The sequence below is a fragment of the Aphelocoma coerulescens genome, chromosome 24, assembly GCF_041296385.1.
Source record: "Aphelocoma coerulescens isolate FSJ_1873_10779 chromosome 24, UR_Acoe_1.0, whole genome shotgun sequence".
Classification (NCBI taxonomy): domain Eukaryota; kingdom Metazoa; phylum Chordata; class Aves; order Passeriformes; family Corvidae; genus Aphelocoma; species Aphelocoma coerulescens.
The window spans coordinates 4,944,972-4,968,993 of record NC_091037.1 but is presented as its reverse complement, the minus strand read 5'-3'; the positions used below and the strand labels follow the sequence as shown (position 1 = coordinate 4,968,993).

Genomic DNA, 24,022 nt, shown 5'->3' with positions numbered 1-24,022 from the left:
AAAGGCAAATGATCCACATTGCTTCCCTGGTTTTAGACTCCCTGGAAAGCCTAAATCAAGGGGTTTGTGTCAGGGAGAGAGCAGCAGTTCTGGTGAGGTGGGAAACTGCTCCGACTCCTGACCAAGCTTTAAGGACTTTGGTCTTTTCCATGCCTGAGCAGCCCCACTGTGTGCCAGGAGGGAAAACCCCTGTCCCACACCCACTGCCGCCCACCCTGCTGCCCCAGCCACACATCTGTGACACCTGGGAGACACCTCCACCCTTCCCCACTCACACCCAGCCTCTTCCCCACTTGTTCTTCTCTTCCCAAGGGTTGCCTTAGAGACCAAAGGCAAATTTAAAAACTCTGACAGAGAAATGAGTTTGAAATAAAGTATTATTGCACACAAGTACTTGGGAATGAAGCTTTGCTCCCCATTTAACAATTAACCAGGTTTTCCAGGCAGCACAATTCCACACAGACTCCAACAGCAGCACCACAAGCAGCTGATACAAAGGGTTGAGTACAGGAAATAGGACAGGGAGTCAGTGCATGGTGGGATTTTTTTCCCCTAAAAACACAGTTTAACAGTTATTTAGCTCAGAGTGGTGCCTTGGAGCTCTACACCACTGCATTCAGCCATACATAGGAGCAACCCCTGCTTCCAGGAAGCTTCCAGTCAACTGGGGGAAACTAAGGAAGAAGGAAAGGAAATATTTCTCCACAAAATCAGCCAGTGGTGGGCTGGAGGTGGATCATGCACAGCCAGAAGGACCTGGAGAGGGAGAGCTGAGCACCCACCTGAGGCAGGTACTGCTCTTTACCTAACGTGACACCAGGCTGCAACTCTTCATTGAGATGGAATCTGGCTGCTCTCACCACCCACCCTTCAGAGAGGTGGCAGGAGCCTTCTGCAAATTCCTTCTACAAATTCCTGCAGAAAAAAAGGAGCTTGCTGAGAATATGACACACACAGAGCGAGCTTAAGTTTTTTTGTCAACCTTGTTTGTTTTACCAAAGCAGTTTTTCTAGTCTTAGTCCAATGGAAATAAACTTTCAGCCCACCTGAATACAGAAGTTTCTATTTGCCACCATTGTGCTCAATTTAATCCCAAAATTACAGGGAGGCAAAAGACTTGCAGCAGGAGAAAAGCTGAGCTTTTAACTGGATTTGTTTTACTCCTTAACAACACGATGCAGAGAGGGGCTCTTTGCTCCTGGGCAGCTCCACCTCAGCTGTAAGGCTGTACTAAGATCTCCCAAGGAGAGAATGGGAATTTGAAGCCCAGCCAGTGAGAGCATGAGAAAGGGCTCAAACCCCTCATGTCTGAGGCAAGAAAGGGGGTTCTGGAGAGTAAAACAACCCTTCTGCAATTCAAACTCCTTGGGTCTGCTCCCAGCTCCGACACTGACTCTCAGTGCACATAAGTAAATCTAATTTCTCTCTCTCTGCCCCAGCTCTTTGCATCTTAACACAGAGGGGGATGCTGCTGCTGGGACAACCCCAAATCCCTGCTGCACCACCCCAGCAAAGCACCAGCTCCCAAACTGGCAGTGATCACAAATTATTTCCACCAGGAGGACTGAACATTCAGTTATTTGCATAATTTCAGAGGTGGGGGTTTAAAGCAGGGAGAACTTGGGCTTCCTGGCAAAGGAGAAGTGTCAGCTTCTCCTTCCAGTGCCACATCCAGTGCGTGCAGGGACAGTTCTAGACTTCTGCCCTAAGCTGGAGCTGGCAATGGATAACTTGCACTCCATGATCCTCTTCAGCAAAGACTCTTAATATTATCCCTAATCAAAGACAGACCCCAGTCCTGGAGCCCGAAAACCACACCATTAATTAGGAGGCAACAGCAAACGAGCACAACCAGGAGCATCTGGGAGGCCACCAAGCACAACAGGGCTCTGCTGCCTCATCTCTGGCTGGTGGCTCCTTCTCCCCCTCCTGGCAGCTGGGGTAGTAAATGGAAGCAGGAGGAAAAAGGAGTGGAACAGGAACCTGGCAGTGAAAGACAAGGTGAAGCAGCTGCTACAAGCAGATATTTAAGGATATATCTGAGTCCTGCTTCCCAAACTGCTGCTCAGCCAGTTGGGATTATCCCAAAGCATTCTCCACCTAAATCTACTCTTACTTAACTCACATCTCCCTTCTTCTCCAAGCAGGTGGCCAAGCTACCATCTCCTGCTGAGAAATGGCTCCAACAGTGATGCAGAACTGCTTTGCTTCATGACATTGGAATCTGCCTGGTCTTGGGATGTCCTTAGAGCTCCCTAAAAATCCATCTGCTGGCAGCAAGATGATCCCTCCCGGTATTTTCACACCACAGAAGCACAGAGCAGCTCACACTGTGGTGAGTCCATCATTAAGCAGCTCCTTGGGAAAGAGCAGGACTGGCATGCTGGAGTTACAGTGCCTTCTCTCCAAACATGCCACGGAGCATCCAGCTCCCAGAAACAGCAGGCAGTCTCTTCCAGCCTGGCATTCCATGGTTCTGTGAGATGAAACCATCTGGCACTGTAGCACAGACACTGCAGTGATCCTGCATGGTTCCCTTGTGTGCAGCCTCCTTTGGTCTCTAGAGAACACCTTGACCAGCCAAGTCCAGCACTGGTCAGTCCATATTTCTCCCAGAAAATACACCAAAGCAGGTCACCAAAGTGGTGTGTTGGTGCATGTTCTGAGTCCTTTTGTACTCCCAGGCACCTGAGTGCTGAGCAATATCAGCTCACAAAACGAGTCTTGGACAACCTGGAGAAGCAGCAGCCAAATCCATGCTCCGTGACCTGAGGGGCTTTCCAGAGCCCTGCACGGAGCTGCTGCAGCAGCAGGCACAGCAAACCAAAGCCCAGTGCCACAGCAAAGAGGAACAGAGCTCAGGTAGTGCTTGCAGGCCCTGTGCTGGGGCCTCACCCTCTGGCTGTCCAGGACACACATCCAGGATTCCCCCTGGGCTCCAAGGGACTCATTCCTCTTTCAGAGCTTCCTGTGACAAGCACATTTGTGTGGGAGCTGATTTACTTGCTGTGTCCCACATGGGTCAGCTCCTTTTGTCCTGTGCCTTCCAGGTGACTGTCCCAGGTACTAAAAGGTGACTCAGAAAGCACAATACAAAGGAATCCTAAAGTCCAGCCGAGCTACCATTCCTCCCTAGCCTTGAGGAGAGTCTCTTTCCCAGGATCACAGTCCACCCTACTGCATCCTAGAGCAGTGGCAGGGAGAAGCAGCTGATCTTTGTCCCCAAGGCAGGGCAGCACCTTTGACCCCTGCTCTCACCTCCCAGGTATTTGGGCAGCTGGATGCTGACTTCAGGACCAGCACATCTCCACACTCCATCCTTTCCCCTTCTTCCTGCTGTGACACGGATTGTGCAGCGCAGGCTGCTCACAAAGCAGGGACAGCACTGCTTCTCCCTCCACCTGTCCTGCAGGAACATCCATCAGCAAGGTCCCACCACACCAACTCTCTCAGTGCCACGTGGGCCCTGAAGCCACGAAAGCAAATCTCCTGTGCTCTCTGCCTGGAGATGTTAGAGATGTTCAGGAAGGTGGGGCAAGACCACGGGTTTGTGGCTCCTTCTCCAACGGGTCAGGCTGGTTCATTCCAGGCTCTCCATCGGGTCAGCAATGAAACAGATGCTGCACAGCATCTTCAGCCCCTCACTCTGGGTTTGATCCATCACCCAGCTGAAACAGAGAAGCCTGGAAGCAGCTTCATTTAGCACTGGCTGGAGAAATTCCTTACAAGAAGCTCCCAGGCACGTTCAGTAAAGGCTGAAAATCCAATCATTCCATGCCTGTGGCTGCTTCTCTCCTCCACTGCTGGGGGCACCAGCCCCGGTTAAAGGGCTGGGACAGCTTTGTCCAGGCCACTACAGGCACATGGCGTGGCAGCTGCAGCCTTGGGCTCCTTGCTGGAGCCCTTCAGAACCAAGAACTCCAGCAGAATGTCCAGGAGGCAGAACACCAGGTGCCTGGAATGGAGAAAAGACAAAGCTTAGGCTGGTCAGGGCATGGAAGGAAGGGGTGTTCCAATGCTCCAGGGGAGAGAGGAACAATATTGGGTCCCCAGAAGAGAAATGTTTTCAGGGGTGGTTCAGCTTTTTTTCACCTCCCCCAAACCAGTGGGTGTTGAAGCTGCTGAGCAGACAGAAAACACAAATGCATCTTGTGTTTAACAGCATCACAGGATCATTAAAGACAGAAAAGACGTCCCAGATCATCGAGTCCAACCTGTGACCAATCCCCACCTTGCCAACCAGACCAGTGCACTGAGTGCATGTCCAGTTGTTCCCTGGACACCTCAGAAGATGGGGACTCCAACACCTCCCCAGGCAGCCCCTTCCAATGTTTAACAACCCCTTCAGTGAAGAAATACCTCCTATGTCCAGTCTGACCCTCATTTCTCTGCTATCCATCACCAAACCCTTTTTTTTCCAGACTCACAGCACTGGGGATAGACAAGAACACCCCCTACACAGAGCTGCAGCTCTTCCCAGACCAAACTAAACCAGGATTTGTCTTACTTCCCTGACATCCACTAACTGAGCAGGCCAAACAACATTAATAACATGACTGGCTCAATAATCTGCAGCCAGACTGAGGTTCTGGACATGCAGATGCCCCTGATATTACAAGTCTGGAATAACAAGGTGGATGTGCTCGGTGCCAAGCAGTGGGAATGACATGGCAAAACCCCGGGCACAGCTCTCAGACCCCATGAGAGGCACCAGGGTAAAGAACACAATCACATACCTGTTGATGACGGGCTGGCTCAGCGACTCCAGCACCAGGTTCCAGCTCATCCGACACTTACTGGTCCCAAGGATTTCTTGGATCACATCTGTAAGTGTTGGAGACAAAGCTTTAGGAGCTGCATATTCCCACAGGTCAGTCTTCTCCTGGTGGGTGCTGAATCAAAGCTTGTGATGGTGCTCTGAGCCTGGGACAGCAGGGAGTGCCAGGAAAGCATTCCTGGCTAGAAGGGCACGTACTAGCAGTGCCTTTTCACTCCCAAAGGACAGAGAGGGCCCTTTACACTGCATCAAGGAGTTAAAAGTTCAGACTGCACTCACATGGATTAGGCAGCAGCTGCTTTCATGCCAAAGGTCCCCGTGTCAAACTTCAAGAGAGGGAAATCCAGTGCAGCTGGGCTCGGGATTTCAGTCCAGTGGCAAAGCCACAGGCTTTGCATGGTGACTTTCCTCACGATGGGACCCTTTGGCAGCAGGTGGGAGCAGAGCTGTCCTGAGCCCTGCCTGGGTGAGGCGGCTCAGCAAGAACTGTGAGCACTGAATCATGGCCTGGCTACATCCGGGAATGGCCAACACACACGTCCCTTCCCTCCGAGCTGGGCTGCTTCCCAAATCCTTACACAAACTATCCAGAACTGGAAAACTCCGGGTTTTGCTTGCAGGAAACCATCAAACCTCAAGGGTCATGAAGGTTTCCCAGTGCCTTGGCACGAGCAGACTCCATCTCTGCATTTAACCACATTTCCAGAGATTCCGGTGCGCTGGAGTGTTCCCCAGCCACGTTCCTATCCCACGGGCAGCTGACAGGTCTCTGGGACACACTTACTGGGCAAGATCCCCATCAGGCTCTGCAGGGCCTGCTCTGCTGTTGCCTTCTTCTGCTCCTCTGTCCTGGGGGGCTTAGGCACTGCTGGTAAAACTCCTCCAGGCCAGATGGATTCCTGGAGCAACTGGAGGTACTGGACCCAGCGCTGGGTGCAGGTCAGGGTAACCATCTGCACTTCCAGCCACCTGCAGGAACAGGGAGAGAGACAAAGGTCAGGGAGGGTCTGGATTGGGACCAAGTTGGGATATTTCCACCTATCAAGAGCCCTGGAAGGGTAAATCAGCTTCCTGGGCTTGTTAATGTGCAGTTTTCTTGTCTGTACATCAAAGATCTTTGTAAGTATTAATTAGCTGAGTTTTCCATGCACCAGAAGTAGGAGATGTTCGCTGTGTTACAGACAAATGTGGGAAAAGCAAAGGCCATAAAAAGCCCCATCACCCTGCTAATCACAGGAACCCAAGTGAATCGCCCAGCTCAGGGATACAACTGGCCTGAAGCTCCTAAGTTATCCCCAAGCACAGTCCGAGATGGAGCTGGAGGAACTGGTGTTTAACTACAAACAACCCCCAGGAAGGACTGCAAGGACATGAGCTCTGTTCTGGCAGCCTCTGCTCCTTTTATCAGTCCCTCTGCTACCAAGACAGTCATGGATGTCTTTCCTGGAGACCAAAACACACCCCAAGGATGATGAGCCATGAATATCCTGATGCTTCACTCCCCCTCTCATCCTACTGTTCATCCTGCTGTCCATGCTTCCCTTCTGTTCAGTCCTGCTCTGCCCACTGATGGCAAGCAATGAAATCCTAGAATCCCCAAATGCTTTGATTTTGGGACCTTAAAGCTCATCTCATTCCACCCTGGGCAGGGACCCCTTCCACTATCCCAGGGTGCTCCAAGCCCCGTCCAACCTGGCCTCGAGCTCTTCCAAGGATGGGGCAGCCACAGCTGCTCTGGACAACCTGTGCCAGGGCCTCCCCACCCTCCCAGGGAGGGATTTCTTTGTTCCCATCCAAAATCCAATAGAACTGCTGATGCTCCCTCCCACTGGGTCAGGACTGTGCCCTTTTTACAGTAACCACCTGCAAATCCCAAAATCCCTGCTCCACAAAAGGGCTCGGAGGCGTTTGCAGCTGCACTGGGATGATGTGACCCCACCACCTGAGTGCTGGCCAGGGACAGTTCCTAAATCAACCACATTGCCCAGATGGGAAATCACTTCCCATGTCACAGCACAAGCCACAGCCATCAGTCAGAACTTGCACTGCCTGAAGTCTTTCCCCTCAGAATTCCCAGAGGCCGTGGGTGAATCCCAGAGGCCCCAGGATGGCTCCCTGGTTTAGCAGGACTCGGGGTGCAGCGCTGATGGTGCCGCTGGCCTCACTGGCGGGAGGCTCCGGAGCAAAGCTGGGAGTGCCGGCACGGCGCTGGGCTAGGGACAAGGCTTGTGACTGTGCCAGTACTTCAAGAGTCCCAGAGGAGAGGAGTCAGCCAGCAGGGCCAGGAGACCCGTTCCTCTTGGCAGCTGGTGTTCGTGCTTGCAATTCCGTCACCACTACGCCCCGGCAGCTCCGAGTACATCCAAGAGCTCTGCCAAGGCAAACTTTATTTAACCTGCGCTCTGCCAGACTGTCTGCATTCTTCCTGGGCGAGGCATTCGGGCCAAGGGTGTCCTTCCCCACACGACTGGGGAGTCGGGAATAGCAACAGCCAAAGGTGAGCAGGGCAAAGGAAGCAAGTTGGCATCGTGCGGGGCAGGGCTGCGGTGTGAGCATCCCTTTGGCAGCAGGAAATGAGGTGAAAACAGCAGATCTTGAGGGATGCACACCTAGGAAATGCCAGCTGGAAAGCAGAGGCCATTAAAAATCCTGAAAAGGAGCCTTGGTGCAGCAGTAAGACCGGGAATGTCTCAGAGCAAGGGACACAGGGGATGTTGCCGGTGCTCCAGGACTGGCACTGGGAATGGGGAAGCACATCCTTCATGCTCGGCATCACCACGGACCTGGATGTTGCTACGAGACAATGCCCGAGGTGCAAACCTTCCACCTGTCCTAGAGGACAAAATGTCACATCCCAGTCCTGCCTGGGAAAAGTCATGTTGGAAATAAAATTAGAAGGGTTTTTATCTCCAGCCATCAGCAGATTTTAACACTCTGGATCTTGGTAAACCCTCCAGCTATTCCCAACCAAATTAAAGTGCTAAACTCTGACTTCTCTAGGGGCAAGAGTTTCCATTAACATGGTTTTTCATTAACATGGCTTTTCATTAACATGTTTTCTTACACAATCTGCTTTCCTAGCTGAGAAAACATCTGACAAGCAACAGAAGTTCAGAGACTTGGGGACAGAGCTGCAACGAGTCAACGCTGCACCGAGGGGGTTCAGATTGAACACTGACACCAAACTCATTACAGCAACAGCCACTGTCCAGCCTTTAAAAGGCTGCAGAAAGCAAAGAACAAGCTTTCTTTTTTCTTAGGGATGTTCCTAAAATAGCAAAGAATCAAGCAAATAGGGGACAGAGAGAAAGCTGAACCTATGGAGAACAGCACACGTTTCCAGACAGCTCAAGAGCAAGCTGAGAACTGATAAATGCTGGAAGGCCCCACACAACCAACCTCCTGTTTCCAGCTCATGTATGTCCATAAAAACACCTGAGTTAGGCAACAAGGCCCCCAAGCAACACCTCTGAATGTGATCACATGTGCACATACTGCAAACAGGCCAGTGCCTACAGGTCTTGATTCCCACAGTTGTGCAACACCACTGATGGATTTTCTTCCACTGGCAGCTCACTGCCTTCCACTTTGGGAAGCACAGGGATCTGGGAATGGCTCCATGGGTCTTGCACAGCTCCACACAAGCTCCTGAGAAGAGGCCAACTCGCCCCATTACATGGTGCTCAGACAGCTGGGGAAGAAGCACCCAAACCCACAAAGTTTACAAAGAAAAGCAAAGGAACTAAACAGGAAAAGGGACAAGAAAGAAGGAGAAACCAAAGGCAGGTGCAAATGGAACACAGACCAAAGCACCTCAGCTCTGGGTTCCCTCTTGCCAGTCTGTCAGTGTGTGGAGCCATTCTGAAGACACTGGGAAGAGAACTGCCTGGAGTGGTCCTTGTGGCTCTAAATCCACTCTGGGAGAGCAGCTGAGGCTTCAAAAGATCTCAGAACAGAGTGACCTGAGTTTTCCTCCCTCCTCGCAACCACAGTGAACCACCAACACCCATTTTGGGGAATCACATCCCATTCCAACACACACAGGGGCAGCACCAGCAGCATTTAAACTGTGAGGAGCAAAGTAATTCACAGAATCACAGAATATCCTGAACTGGAAGGGACCCACAAGGAAAGTAAAGTCCAACTCCCGGCCTTGCACAGGACATCCCAAGAATCCCACCTCAACTCCCATAACTGTAGCTGCAACTCAGGGAGACTCACACCAACTTTATTGAAAATTCCTACCTGAGTAAACCCCAGAAAATGGCAAATTGACCTTTCCATCACACAGACTTGTTGCACCAGGATTGGGATTAAGAGCTCAGGAACTCCAAATATCTGCTGGTTCAAAGCTGACCTTCACCAGCAGGTCACAGATGATTTTTTGTGCTATTAAAGGCCTAAGCATTTGAGATTCATGGCCACACTGAAAGCACACACACGCTGCTCCCAGGTAGAAATAAATCCACCAAGAAACATAAATAGACCTCTCTTTTTTTTTTTTTTATTTTTGGATGGCTGATGAGTTACTATTTTCATTCTGCTATTTCATGAAGAAATAGCCTTAATAAGAAAGAAAAAATAAACCCATCACAGAACCATCTCCTTACACTTCAGCTGAGACCAGAAATAGATAAAGTGACCTCCTGGGCTCAGACACTCGAATGCTTTGATAGTGCCCAATGCAAAGGGCCAGACTGCAAAGGCTGCTGAGGCCTGGAAGATAATCTGGAGGTGCATAACTTGCCCATGCTGTAAGGGACCTCTGTTTGAAATAGCTGCTGGTGGAGGAATGAAATGGCTGCTAAAAAAGAGCCAAATTAATGCCATGGTTTAAGCTGGACCTCCAAGGTCGGCTGAAGGGGTCTGTTAATGATGAGAAGGCCTGGGAATGAAAAACAAGGGCTGGGGGTGCATACCTTGGCCTTCCTTGGGCTCCTAGAAACAACAAGGGCTGCTAGGAGGGAGGAAAGGCAGGTTGAGAGTCAGGAACAGGCAAATGGGCTTGGTTCTACCTGGCTGGATCCACTCACTCAAGTGGACTATCCAGAGGGTTCACCTGCAGATGAGGGAGCTCAGCTCAGCAAGTAAAGCCCAGACAGGTTGGACTTGCTTGGTGTGGACAATAAAGATGTGCTATGAATGAACAAAGAGATCCAATGCTCTCCAAATTTACAACCACCTGCCACAAGCAGGTAAAGCTCTGCTCTTTTTGTCCATCAAGGTGAGGATAAGAACTGAGATCACTTCAGCTAAGGAATAGTCAAGTTAAATATGCTGATTATAATTGAAATCTGAAGCAATAGCCATTGTGATTTCCTCACACCCAGGGATTTTAAGGATTCAGACAAACACAAACTGAAGATGAGGCTAGAGCTAGAAGGCGACAAAGAGGAGAAAGTTTCTCTGCTTTAGTTGTATAAATACAAACAGCCCTACAAATACACACAAGCTAGCATGTCCAGCTCAACACTGGCTGCTTCCCACCCCAGAATGGCCTCCCTTTCCCTAAGGAATACACTGTGGCTATCCAAAAGCTCAAAAGAGGCCTGTGGGACCAAGGTAGTGAAAATGATTGAAGAAAGAAGCAACATCTGGAAAACACGAGGCATTCAAGCATGACTCTGAAATCAAGGAAGGCCAGTGCTTAAATCACCAGCCATCCCTCCCTCACCAGTTCTTGTCCCCCAAATTCCTCCCCAGATAATGCCTTGAACCACAAGATTATCCTTAATTCAAGGGCTCAGGAGGAGCAACATTTCAATGCTTTGACTGCAAAACCTTTCTGAGGAAACCTTGTAAAAATGAAGCAACAGCTGCAGTGGGCACAGTAAGAATTGAAAAACACAAATGGAGAGTTTTTGCCCTGAGGCTCAGCTTTCAGCACCTGCTACCTGAGCCTAAATCCACCTTCTCCACACAGCAGAAACGTGTGCAGCATGTCCAGCTCAGCACCTTCAAAGCAACCTCACACTTGTCCAGGCCATGGGTAAACCCTGTGCTGAGGAAGGAAACGGGAAAGAAAAGGAAAAAAATAACCTCCATAAATCAAAGAACATGAAGCATCCCGAGGCCTTTCAAACTTCTGCACAAAGCAAACTCTCCTTCTTGAAATGTTCCTCCCCTGCTGCCCTATGAACGTGTAGAGCTGTGAACAACCTGTCCTGTACCTGGCTGGGGACATCCTGGGCAGAAGGGTTTTCCTACCTGCTTGACCCAGGCAGTGAGAGGTGGAGCTGGCAGAAACCCTGGGAGATGTGGGTGTGCAGGACATCTCACTGTGGGGCAGAGAGGAAGAAGGATCAACCATTCCCTTCTGTAGACAACCCTTCATCCCTGCAGGGAGGAACCCACACCTCGGTGCTGGGATTTCTGTGCCATTTTATGTGTGGCTCCCTCAAAACACACCTGCTGCAAGAAGCAATCATGGAAACTCACAGGACTCCAACGTCTTCACCCTGCAGTGAATGAACCAAATTCTGCTTTTCCCAACCTAGATCCTCCTGCGATGCCTTGGGGCTCAGGGAAGGGGGGGAAGGCACGTGATTAAAATAATTGTCCCCAAACTTCCTTGATTTTTCACAAAGCATCCTGGCTTTTGATAACATCTTCTTCAAGTATTTATTGAGCCAATTAAGCTCTCAGTGGTGCCCCAGGGAGAGGCCAGGCTGTCTTGGCCAGGCCCTGCTTGGAGCAATTGCTTCATTAGCCCACTTCAGAATCAAAATACATAAACCCACTATTAACCCTTCAAAAACCAGGGAAAACTAAAACCAACAGGGAGACATTACTTCCCCTCAACCCTTTTCTTCTTTGTTCCATTTGAAATAGGAAGTTGTTGTGCTTTTTTAAATCCAGGAAGAAAGCTGGCATGTGTAACTGCTGAAACAGAATCAGAGTTAAAATAATGTTGCAATTGTTATCAAAGCATGGAGTGCTGGCTTCATTCTAGTGGCTGTTTTTGGAAGAAGGCTGCTTCTAGAAGAGGGAAATAAATTTTGTTTGGGACAGAGATTCAAAGCCAGATCCAAAATTTCCAGGTGCTTGGAGACAACTGAATCGAGGCCCATTTCCAAGCTGATTTTATTTACTTTACATATACACATGAAGACACACAGAGTCCTGAAATCGCTTTTACTGACATACCACAGGCTGCAATTCCTGCTGCTCCTCACGGCTACAACACAAACAGCCAAATCCAGAGATGAGGAGTAAGATGCCATGAGGTTGCTTCCCCTAATTCCCAACTCTGGTGCTGCTTTCAGGCTTGTTTTTTAAGGGACAGTGACTTTGTTGCCACATACCTGGGCCTGCCAGCACAGTCCCTGTGTGTGCAGCTGCAGAGGTCCTCACCCAACATGCCCAAATCCCCTCCCCAGGTACCGAACCAGGAGAATGAGTGGATTTAATGCTCCAGCTGCATGGATATTGCAGTTCTGCCTGGTTGTTTCTGCCAGCAAAACTCAGAGGCACTGCCTGAGGCTGGATGGTACCTGCCAGCCAGGAAGCCAAAGGGAAGCACTGTCTTGGCTGTCAGACACGGCCCGTCTGTGGTTCCAGGGCTGGCAGAACTCCCTGCCCATGGGCACTGTGCTCCCAGCACTCCCAGCCCATGGGTGCTCGGCTGCTCCAGGTTTACTCAGGGACACTGAAGAGGGTCAGGTACCACTATTTGCTGGTGGCACTTTCCAGTCAAGAGGATCAAGGTGGTTGCCAAGGTTCTTTGTGCCAGTTCTGTTGGCACAGAGATCAAAGAAAATCGAAGAGAAAACCAGAAAAAAGCACCCAGCCAGCAGCTCTCCAAAGCTCCAGACCTCCTTGATCTACAAGTGCCCGTGACACTCGGCCTGACAGCGACACAGTGGAAGAGCCCAAGACCAAGGTGACAGCATGAATGTGCAAGAACCAGTTCTCAAAAGCAGGATGGTCACCTGCAGTCAGTCTCAAAGCACCCCTGGCGCTCCACTTGCAGCTCACACAGACTGGAATATCACCTCCTCAAATCTTCCAGTTCTGCCAAGGGATGAGGGGACATGGACGAAGCCTGGAGGAGCACGGGAATGACCCAAAGCAAGCAGCAAGCCAAGCAGGGCTGAGCTCGTGGGTAAGGCAGGGATGATTTGCATTTATTTTAACTCATGCTCAGTGGAACATGACACCATCAAAGCTGCCTGAGTAGTTCCACACGCTCCTTTCAGGGCAGGCACTTCCGAGCCTGGCACGGACTCTGTGCCCCAGCCCTGCTCAGGTTCCAGGGCACAGACACCCAGGGTGTGCCGAGACCTTCCCCCCACTCAGCGGTTTGTGGCCATGGCTTGCTGTTGTGCTGCATGAGAAGGAGCCAGGAAAAGCTTACAGACCAGGATCTGCCCCTCAAATACTCCCAGGTCCATCCTTGGGATGCTGGCTCTCTGCTGGGGCTCCCTTCTGGAAGGGAAAGCAGAGGTGGTGGCTGTCACCCTGGCCCCAGCACTGCCCCCATGCTCTGCATGGCAAACCCTACACCTGTGGCCACTGGGCCACTGGGGACAACTGAGGGCAGGGTGTAGGGTCACAGCACGGCGTGGTTTGCGTGTTTGCCACGTATTTTTAACACCTCTTTGACTCACAAGGCTCTAAAAAGCACCCAGATTCTCCAAATGCTTCTTAGCTCTTGCATTGAACACCCCCAGAGCCCAGAATAGCCCCATCTCCTCCCCTGTGCCAACAGGCTCCCGCTGCAGCCTCCCAAGGGAAGAGGAGATGAGCCTTTCCAGCCCGCGGGAGGGAAGCGGAGCCGGACAGAGGCGGGAGCGGGGCAGCGGGTTTGTTTACAGGCACGGCCCCAGCACGCAGAGAGGCTGCTGGAAGCAATCCTCGGCCCCAGGGTCATTCCCACTCCCAGCCCCTCCGCCTCCCCTCCATCCGCCTCTCCTTTCAGCTCCAAAAAAGGATCACTCCCTGTTACATAATGGGATGAGCGCAGTGCGGATCCGGGCTCGCACACGCGGCCGCCCTTGACTCAACAATCCCTTTTTCGGTCATGGAGCCTTCCTCTCCCACTGCCATCAAAGTGACACTCCAGGAGATGGATGGGGGCTGGCTCCAGCTACCCCAGAAACAGAGAAGGGAGGAGGGTGGTGGGATGCTCCTGGCAGAGAACAGTGAATGGAGCAGGTAGGGAGGCTCCATAATCACTTGATGTCACTGCCAGCCCAAGGGAGAAAATCCTCCAAGAAAGGGACTGGCTCTTGGGAGAAGCTGGATCTCATTCTTGGTGTGGGTTTTGTTGGTTTGCACCCATTTCTATCACCCTGCACCGTGTCTCATGCCAGAGCAGAATCATCAGCTTGCAGCTGCAGGGAGGCAGCAGGAGCAGCACCTACTCACCAAATGCAAGCTGGCAGAGGAGTATCCAGCAGTGCCCCCCAAAACACTTCCAGGACACCTCCTTTTCATCCCCTACCACCTGACCCAGCCACTGACAGGAACAGGGAAGGATCTCATCTCTTGAAAGGATGAAGCCCACTCCTACTTTGTGACCAGCAATAGCTGGAGACACAATGCAAATCCATCTGCTGTCTCAAGTTTGTGTGCCTGCTCTCAGAGGCAGGAACAACAAATCCTTGAATAGCAGATGCTCCCAGAAGAGTTTCTGGTATTTTCCCTACCTGTAAAGGGTCCCCAGACACAGCACCAGCCAGAATGGCAGTGCCAGGTCTGGCTGAGCAGTGATCAAGTTGTAAATACTTAAATGGAAGAGAAATGCCACCAAATCCCCACTGTGTCCCTGGACAGGCAGGTGTGAGCTAGAGAGTTTCAGGTCTGCTCAGGACAGCAGTGACCACCTGGGCCAGGAATGAGTACAAGTCTCAGGGACAGGATGAATGGCAAACCAGCAGGAAGGCTCCCCATTCCCAGTTCTCCTCCGGGCTAGGGGTAACTACAGGCAACAGAAATGTTCCCTGCAGCAATCCAGGTACAACACCATCCTCCTGGCAACACGTCAGTGCCCACTGTGCAGCTCTTTCCCCTGTCCCCTGGGATTCCTGATTGTCCCAGAACACAAGCAGAGCCAGCCTCAACATGTGGATTTCAGCACAGACACAGAGTTTGTTCAAGAGGTTGTAGTTGCACCCTGACCTGATGGGGACACCAAGAAGTTCCAGGGCTTCCCCACATCACCCCCAGCCAAAGCTCTGCCCGCAGCACATGTGGGTTCACTCTGACCTGTTCAAGTGGAGCAGCCACAGACACATTCCTCCTCACTCTAATGCACCAGCACAGCTCAGGGAACTGTTCCACCTCCCAGAGCAGGCACGTGCTGTGTGTATCCCAGCTTCTCTAGTGGAAAATGCCAATGCCACGTGTGGGTGCTGCAGGCTCCCTGGGTGACCAGGACACAGCTTATTAGGAGGTGATGATGTGCCTATTCAAGCTCTCATACCTCCGTGCTTACACACAGGGATTGGGTTGCAGCTTGTTCCCAAGAAACCAGAGCCCATTCTGGAGAAGTGGGAGCAACCCCCACCTCCTGCCACCAAAGGGAACAGACCAGGACTGAAGGACAGCAGTCCCTGACCTCAAAACACTTTGGCAACCTCTGCTGAGGGCAGCTTAAGTTACCAGCTCAGTTATAATGTGCTGCCCTGCACATTCTGACGCTGGCTTTGGATGCCTGCGGGAGAAGAAAGGGCGCAGGAGCGGGAAAAGCACTGCTCCAAGACTCTCCCAAGCCCAAAGTCCTTCAGGGAAGGCTTTCCATGTACTCTAAAAAACCACATCCTCAGCTAGTGATAGTCACCAACCTACACCAAAAAACAGGAATGCTCTGTTTGTGTGTCTTGGCCTTGAGCCTTACCACCCAGAGGCACTGGCCCCAGGAAAGCTTGGCAAGTCCATCCCAGCTGGAAAGGAAGCCTGTCCCTACTCCATGTGTGGGTCCCTGCCCCAGGCACAGGCAGAGCAGAGGGGTGCAGCAGCGAGAGCAGAGACCACACTCTGAGCTGTCACTGACAAGTCTCTGCTCCCTGGGCCTGTTTATTCTACTTCTGCAGAAAGAACACACTGAGGCCCTGGGCAGCAAGAGAACAGCAGGCCGGTCCTCCCCGGAGAGCCACAGAGCTGGGCACTGCTGCCCTGTCATGAGCCAAGACTCCCACCCCAGGGCTGGATCTTTCCTTTCCCTGATATCAAGGGCCAGGAGGCTGCTCACTAGAGCTACACCAGTGCTCACAGGGAAAACAGCTCCCAGTGCAGATCTCCAAGGTGTTTACTCCACACACACGGAGCACCTGCTGTGCAGAACCTTGTTGGCTGATGCATACACAGCACTGATCTGCATTCAGGCACGAGCTTCCACTTCCAGCTGTGACTCCACAGGCAATGCCCCTCACAGAGCAGCCAGAGTGGTCACTCTGGCCTTACCTTTGAAGCAGGGTCCCAAAGAGCAGGTTGAAGACCTTCTGGATGTTCTCTGTGCACAGCCAGCTCCAGTGATCCACCAGCACCACGCGAAGCACGTCCAGGGCCAGGTCAGCCAAAGCTGTCTCAGAGTCTGCCAGGAGGAAGAGGAGGGGCAGATGAAGAAGTCACCTCAGGGCAAATCTGGTGAAAAGCATCACCCTAAACTCCTTCTTTTCTCCCCAGCTTGGCCCTTTGTGCAAACACAGATGACCTGCTGCAGCCCAGACAGCCTGGGACCCTGCCCTCCCCACTCTTTGAATTCCACCTCACCCAGGCAGCCCCAGTCTCCCACCAAGGGCTGCACCAAAGGCTGAGCTGCTTCTCAGTTAACAGCAGGATTATCAAATCCCAGTCCATGCATAGGGGTGGCCATGTGCCCAAAACAGGTGAGAAAGCAGGTGGTGACTGTAGCCAGGAAAAGGTGCACTGCTGAGGACTATTATCCCAGTCTTCCCCATTCCTTTCCCTTCTTCCAACAGTTTTCCAGGCTCAAGGCTCTGTCGGTGGCTGCGGGCTGCCATCGTGTGGCAGATCCCAGCCTTGGCAGGAAGGTGGATGAACCACATCTGGATAACCCAGATTTACCAGTTAAAACATTAAACCCACATGTCTCTGCTGTCACAGACCTGGGACACCAAACCTCCCTCTGACCCTCAGGAGGATGACACAGCCTTCAGCAAAAACAGTTTCTACTTGCTGAGGAATTACTTCCATGCTGTTCAGCCCTGAGGTGTTGTCCTGAACAAGCTCATTAATGTGCCAAAAAACTGCCCCAGACAGCTACTCCCAGGCCACCACCCCAACCTGAGGCTGCTGCCTCGGCTCTGTTGGCCAGGTGAGATCCTGTGCAGCAGCTTTCCCTAATCTGGCTGCCCTGATGCCTCATCTTCCAACCTCTCTGCCTACAGAGACAATTTACACTCACAATTTACTGCTGGAAATAAAGGGAAGAGGGATTCTGGACCTCACACCTCTCCTTCCCTCCTCTTCCTAAGAGCTGGACAAATTAACTCCAGGATTTCACTTGGAAAAGACAGAGCACTTGGCACCTCTTGCTCAGGGCCGTGCGTAAGTTACTCCTCACTTGCTTTGCCCCCCGAGACTTGACTTCCCAGTGCAGACTCTGGAGCAGGCTGCTCAGCTTCCCCTTAACCTCATACAGGGAGCATCCTCAGCAAGCTGTTTGTTCCCACAGCATCCAAGCCCTCTTCCTCAGAGAGCTGCTGGCCAACCACTTCCCAGAAGCCACTCCATGAGCAGATAGGGACGTGGGTTGCCTTTTTATCCAGACGTTTGTTCCCCTCACCCTGCCAGCCCAGCCTGAGGCATCCCAGATCTGCAATCACTTGACATCCCTGACATTCCATCTCCCTCAGAGTTCAGCTAACTTGGCCTGCTCTGTGCTGAACCCTGGCCTCCAACTCCAGTCCTGCTTCCCCAAAACCACGGGCATGTGTTCCAAGACTACAAGGCAAAGCTGGTAGCACAGGCTGGGTTTCAGAACACCAGACCTATCCTGTCACAAGCACGTGCTTTCAGTCAGAGCTTGCCAAACTTGAACCACTGGAGAGAAGTTTTTGGGAAGTTCCAGCTGATACAGCTCAGCTATTCCAAGAAAAAGACTGGAGAACATATTTTTGCATGTGTTCAGGATAATCTTGTAACTGTTCTGAGAAGCTGTGGCACCCCTGTGCTTCAGAGGAGGGTTCCAGAATCAGAAAGGGAACATCATTCCTTGAACTGAGATTACATTTGTGCTACTCCCATCAAATCTATCCAGACAATCTCAAAGGGTCCTTTTATAGTGTATGGACATATCAAGGCTAACTTGGAACTACCAGGAAACTCTAATTCAGCCAATTTTTAGTTTGTAAGAGCTTGATTTTAGAATGTTGCCTGTTTAAGCACCATGTCCTTAAGAAACTTCTTTGTGCAGTGACTGAGCTGAGCACGCCAAGGTGAAGATCTGCAGTGACACAACTGAGCCAAGGCCCAGTTTGCTCCCACCAGCGACAATGCCCAGAGCCACCACCAAACAGGACTGGAAAACTTCATTTGCTTTCCCTTCAATCAAGATGCAACAGGCAGGAGAGCAGGTCCTGAAGACTTTTCAAGCTGAACCTGCCCAAGTTGGAGCTGCTGTGGTACTGAGGGAGAGAAATGCAAGCACAGAGGGGCTGAGCTCACCAGAGTCAGTGTCCTGATGTGCTCCCTGCTCCGGTGTGCTCAGCCCATCCATTGCTTCCTGCACAGAGGTTTCCTTGGCTTCTCTGCCTCCCTCGCCTTCAGGAGCTTTGCTGGGGACTGCTTCCAGTAGCTTCTCCTGCTTCTGGATGAAGGATTCCATAGCAGCCAGCGACAGGGTGCCAGAGACCTACAAAAGTGCGTTAGTGCCACACAGCCTGGGGTCTGCAGTGCCCAGACAACCTCCCACCTCCTGGTTTGTAGCCAACAGCACAGCCAGGGCTGCTCAGTGTCCTTCTGCAAAGACCTGGCACGTGGCAACAAGGCTGCAGCAGCCACAACCCTCGTGTATGTTAATTATTCTCAAACAGGGATTGTGAAAGGATTACAAGAGGATCTGAACTTACAGCACTGCCCTCCCTGATGGAGTACACGATCCTGTCATGAGCTTCACCCACACTCAGCACTGGAGTGATTTTACTGGATGAGAACCTCAGCCTGGACCTGAAAAGGAGAGCCATGGCACAGTCAGTTCTCTCTGCAAGCTGCAAGTCAGGAGCTTTTCAGCCAAGACCCAGGACCTGTTATTGTTATCCACATCCAAGCTAAGAAATCTGATTAGACCCAATTAGATAGTTTAAGAAAACATCTGCCTCCAGGATAACTAAGAGATGGCAGTGAAACCACACCACAAAAGCATTAAAGCACTTTTCCTCATGTACACCTGAGCTGCATTTCTAACATTCCACAGAGAGGCATTGCACAGAAGCTGACAGGGAGATGTAGGCAGGTATCAGCAAGGTGTGAGCACTGCAGCACACACAGGGAAGTGTTCAGGAAAGCCTCTGAGGCTGAAATCACTCAGCAGGATTGTGAAATCTAATTATAAACACTCACAAAAAGGAGGATATGAAAGGACACTGGGATTTTGGGACAAATTGTAAAATAGCCTGTTTATCATTAAGGAATGTTCTTTTCAGCCAAAATGGTTCCAAACTAGTACTTCTTTAGTTTGTCTTTTTGTCCACAGCAGCTTTTTTCCAGCAAAACATCACTTTTTTGGGAAGAAAAAGCTATACTCATGCAGAAATCTTCCCTTCCTTGGTGAGGGAAGAATCACTGACGAGCACAATGAGACCCAGCACTGTCAGCAGCACCAACATTTGGTAAGGAACATACACGAAACGATCTTAAATGTTACTCATAAACAGCTATTTAAATGTTTTTTGGGCAAGGCCAGTGTGGAACACACAGGAGAGGCAGGAAGGAACTTTCAGGTAGATAATTTAAGGCTGTATTTTGCAATCACTCCTTATATAAGCCATGCACATGTCAAAGGTTAAAAAGCAATTCCCCAAGAGTATCAGTGTCTCTGCTGGCAAATGGCAGCACCTCAGAGCTCCCTGAGGAAGAAACCCACCTTCTGTGGAAACCTGAGCATTCCTGGGAAACCCTCTAGATAAAGAGGAACTCAAACAGTTGTGTTCAGCAAGGGAAGAAGAAAGTATTTCAGTTAGAGCATGATAGAATTTACTGCCCAACACATAAAGCACCAAATCAGTTCTTCCCCATGATGGGCTCAGTTTGTGCATGAATTCCTTGTTCTGCAAAGCTGAGGGAGCCCTTACTTGGTCGCCTTCTTCCCGTCTGTCTGGGATTTCCCATCCACTTCCGACTCACTCAGATCCTCCGTGGGGCTCTGGGGCTCTGACCTGGGGAACGCTGTCTTCAAGGTGTCCACGATGGCATTGACAACGATCTGCAAAGCCAGCACTGCCTTTCGTTACTGGATTGATCCTTATTAATGAAACATACTGGGAGCTTTGAGACTTGCACTGTATTTTCTATTAAATAGGTTCTTTAAGATGAGCTCTGACCTTCTGTAGCTTTATGGGTTTCTGGGCAAGCTGAGCCCAGCTACAAAGGAAGGGTTTTGGCTCCTAGGAGACACTGAAGCCTAGGAAGCATCTCCAGGGGCAGCTGCAAGGGGCTCAGGTAACCAGCTTCCCACTTTTCCCACCTTGTCTATCCTGGAGACAACGAAGGGCTTCTTGACGAAGGCGATCCTGGCATCGGTGTTGAGGGCGAGGAATTCCTGCACCTCCTCACTGTTTGCAATCTCAGGGACTGCACACAATTGCTGCAAGGACAGATGGAGATTCAGATCATTTTGGAGTCAAGCTCCCAGCCTGATCACGTAACATGCAAGAGACACGGGGTGCTCCACTGCCTGCACAAAGCTGTCCTGAGCTCTGCTTTTAGCTCACAGGGGCACACAAATATCTCACCTTCAGGAAAGATTCCAGCAGACTTTTCCTGGCTTCCACTTTGTCACTGTCCATATTTCCAAAGGGGAGATCAGGGAACAGTTTCTTTGGGCCTTTGATGTCTACAAAGGAAACAAACCCACTGGCAAGCTTGAGAAAACTGCAAAATTACAATAACCTTAATTTAAAACATTTTTAAATCTTAAAATTTAAAAATTTTTAAGATTAAAAATTAAAATTTTTAAAATCTTAAAATCTAAACACAGATTTTAGTATTTATTAAAGCCTTAATAAAGGTGGTTATGTGATTAAGGCTATCCCCACACACTGCCTGGCATCAGCCCGTGGTAAATACACAGACACCAGTGTTTCTATTCACTGTTATGGTGCAAAACTACAAAGCCAGGTGTTGTGGAATGGGAAAAGGAATGTCTCGAAACACTGGAATTTGCTTCCAAAAGAGATGAATCTTTCCTCCAGCCAGCTCTGCACAGAACAATGGGGGATGTGGGCAGCAGACACAGCCCAGCATCCAGAGCTGCACAAGCAGGGCACGAAACCCTCAGAGCAGAGGAGCACGGAATGGGACAAGAGGGAGAAGGATTTCCTCGGAGAGCTACTGCAGGCACTGACTTTTCAGGAACTTGCGGAGCTCCGGCTTCTCCTCCAGCCTGGTCTGGAGGTTGAGGAACTCCCGGTAGCGGCGGTTCACGGTGTGATAAGCCACCTGCTGGAGGCTGCCCGCCGCCTCGCTCTCCAGGGCTGTCTCATACTGAGGAGGAATGCAAAGCCACAATCCTTACACATCCTAAAACAACCCCGGTCCCTGCTGGCCCCCCAGGCCCCATGCATGTCCCATCCAGCAATTCCTCACATCAACCCTTCCCTGAAGATGAAGGAACCCATCATGACAGAACAAAAGCACGATACAAAAGATTCAACCAGCCCCACAGGACCCTACAGGAATCCCTGTGCCATTACCCAACAGCCCCAGTGCCCGGTATTCCCCCAGACAAAATTTATTGTGGGGACACAGAGCAAGTCCTCAGCTCCAAACACCAGCCCGGGCGGTGGCAGGGATCTGGGAAGGGGGGTGACTGCCAGGGGAGCCCTTACCTTGACGGTGTACAGGGTGTAGGGGTGGAAGCCAGTCCCGCTGTGCTCCCGGGCAGTGATGGTGCCGGTGATCCGCAGGTTCTGGATGACGACCGGCCCCTCGGGGCTGCTCAGGGGCTCGAAGCTGAAGGTGCTCACGGAAGCTGTCGGGGAGGATGAGAGTAGGGGCAGGCTCTGCCCGGGCTCTGGGGGAAACTGTGGCTGGCCCTCTGCTGTGCCCAGATCTCTCCCCAGGCTGGAGGGTCTCTGTGAGGAGAACCTCCTGGGAACAGCTGGGCTTTCCTCCTCCTTCTCAACCGCTGGCTCGATCTGGATGGCAGGGCAGGAGCTCAAAGCAGAGGTGGGAAGCAGGCCAGCATCCGAGCTGGGGCCAGGGCCCTGGTCCAGGTCCCCTGTGCCATCCTCTGAGGCAGCTGGTCCCTCTGGCATAGAGGGGTCCTGGGGGGCCTCATCAAGGAGCTCCCCAGCGGGGGAAGGTGCCAGCAGCTCCACGTCCTGGCCCATGTCAGGTGCGGGCGATTCCAGCTCCAAACCCTCACAGGGGAAGAGGGATCCCAGGGCTCGGGGGCGGAGGAAGGGCTCCTCTGCATGGCATGACCTGCTCACCTCCTCTCCCTCCTCTCCAGCAGCCCCCGCCTCTCTCCTGAGCCCCTCTGCAGCCCTCGGGGATGGGGGTAGCCCGGCAGGAGCCACCTCCGTTTGTGCCGGGAAAGGCAAGGAATCCGGCACTGGGGGTGTAGGGTGGGGCTTCCCACCCCGGGGCTTCTTGGAGAACGCCCCAATGAGCAGCAGGTTGATCCAGTCGGGATCAGACATCTTCCTGATGGCCGGCAGCAGCACGTTGCAAGCCACCAGCTCCACCACCACAAACCGTCCCGTCCGCGTCTCCAGGTGCGGCCACGGCACCAGCGCCCGCAGCAGCGTGTCCACAGCGGCCCGGGCACAGCCCACCTCGGCTGCGGGGCTCAGCAGGGCGGGATGCGGCCCCGCCAGCCGGCTGTACTCCCGCCACAGCGTCCGGCCGCCCTTGGGGTCAGCCCTCAGGGCGTCCCGTGCCCGCAGGAAGCTCTGGAGGTGCTGCCCGCAGAGCAGGAGGAGGCGGCGGGCCAGGGCTCGCCGGTCCACCCGCCTCATCCGCCGCCGCAGCTCTGCAGCCAGCCCCAGCATAGCCCTCTCCACCTCGGCCTCGAAGGCCGGCTCTCTGCTCACCGTGCGGTACCAGGAGGCCACGAAATCCCGCACCACTTTACGGACGGTGCTGGCGATCTCCTCCTCCAGCCGGGCCTCGTCCGCGGGGCTGCCGGCCGGGGCCCGCAGCGAGCTCACGAACCGCTCCAGCCGCAGCCGGCGGCCGCGGGGGCCGAGGGCCGGGGGGCCCAGCCAGCCCCCCAGCACGGCCAGAGCCCCGCACAGCAGCCCCAGCGCCCGCAGGTCCAGCAAGAGCTGCAGGGCCAGCAGCCAGCCCAGGGCGACCACCACGAGCAGCAGCGGCCGGCGGGACGCCGAGGGGCCCGGGGGCGGCATGGCGGGGTGGGCACGGCGGGGTGGGCACGGCGGGGTGGGCACGGGGAGCTGTCACAGCGTGGATGGGCGGGCAGCGGGGTGCAGAGCTCGACACCTCACCAGGCCCGAGGGCTCTTCAGGGCCCCCCAGACTGGGCTGCCGGAGTGGGGTCGGGGGCTCAACCACCCCGAAACCTCCCCAGGCACCGGGGCTCAGAGCGCCCAGCAGATCCGGACCCCGACTGGGCACCGGGACTCCGCTGTCTGGGACCCTTATTGGGCCCCGGGGCTCCTCAGCAGCCGCTGGGGTGGGTCAGAACCCCCCAGAGCGGGGCCCTCACCGGACAGCGGGGCTCACAGAGCCCAGCGCACCGGGACCCCTGACTGCGTTCTGGGGCACAGCCTCCCAGGTCCCCCACCGGGGCTCCTTAAAGACCCCCACACCGGGCTCCTCATCAGGCACCGAGACTGGTCAGAGCCCCCCCAGACCGGGCCCCTCGCCGAGCGCTGGGGCTTGGCACAGCTCAGCCCCGTACCGGGCACCGGGACGCACCGACCGTGCTCCTCACCGGGCACCGGGGAGAGGCACGGATCCCCCCAAGCCCAGTCCCTCACCAGGCACTGGGGCTCACAGAGCCCAGCAAATCGGAACCCTTGACTGGATAACCTCCAAACCCACCACACCGGGACCCCCGGGCCCGACTCACCGCCCGGGCACTGCGCCGGCACCA

At 52.9% G+C, this 24,022-nt stretch overlaps 1 protein-coding gene across 2 annotated transcripts; it reads right to left on the bottom strand.

Annotated features, from left to right (window-relative positions):
* Positions 1 to 359: 359 nt before the first annotated feature.
* On the bottom strand, positions 360 to 24,022 carry SNX19 (sorting nexin 19). 2 transcript variants are annotated; one of them, XR_011146574.1, is made up of 12 exons: positions 21,790 to 24,022; positions 21,307 to 21,445; positions 20,695 to 20,795; positions 20,427 to 20,546; positions 20,035 to 20,165; positions 18,814 to 18,910; positions 18,410 to 18,596; positions 16,184 to 16,313; positions 5,562 to 5,746; positions 4,737 to 4,824; positions 2,126 to 3,955; positions 360 to 915 (listed from the first exon to the last, which is right to left on the bottom strand). XR_011146574.1 is itself a non-coding variant. In XM_068994672.1 (11 exons), exons 1-11 carry the CDS (start codon positions 23,311 to 23,313, stop codon positions 3,823 to 3,825), a joined length of 2,835 nt encoding a protein of 944 aa, XP_068850773.1. In that variant the 5' UTR covers positions 23,314 to 24,022; the 3' UTR covers positions 360 to 3,822. The 2 variants fall into 2 exon arrangements, 1 of the variants encoding a protein (XP_068850773.1); XM_068994672.1 differs by having other exon boundaries at positions 360 to 3,955.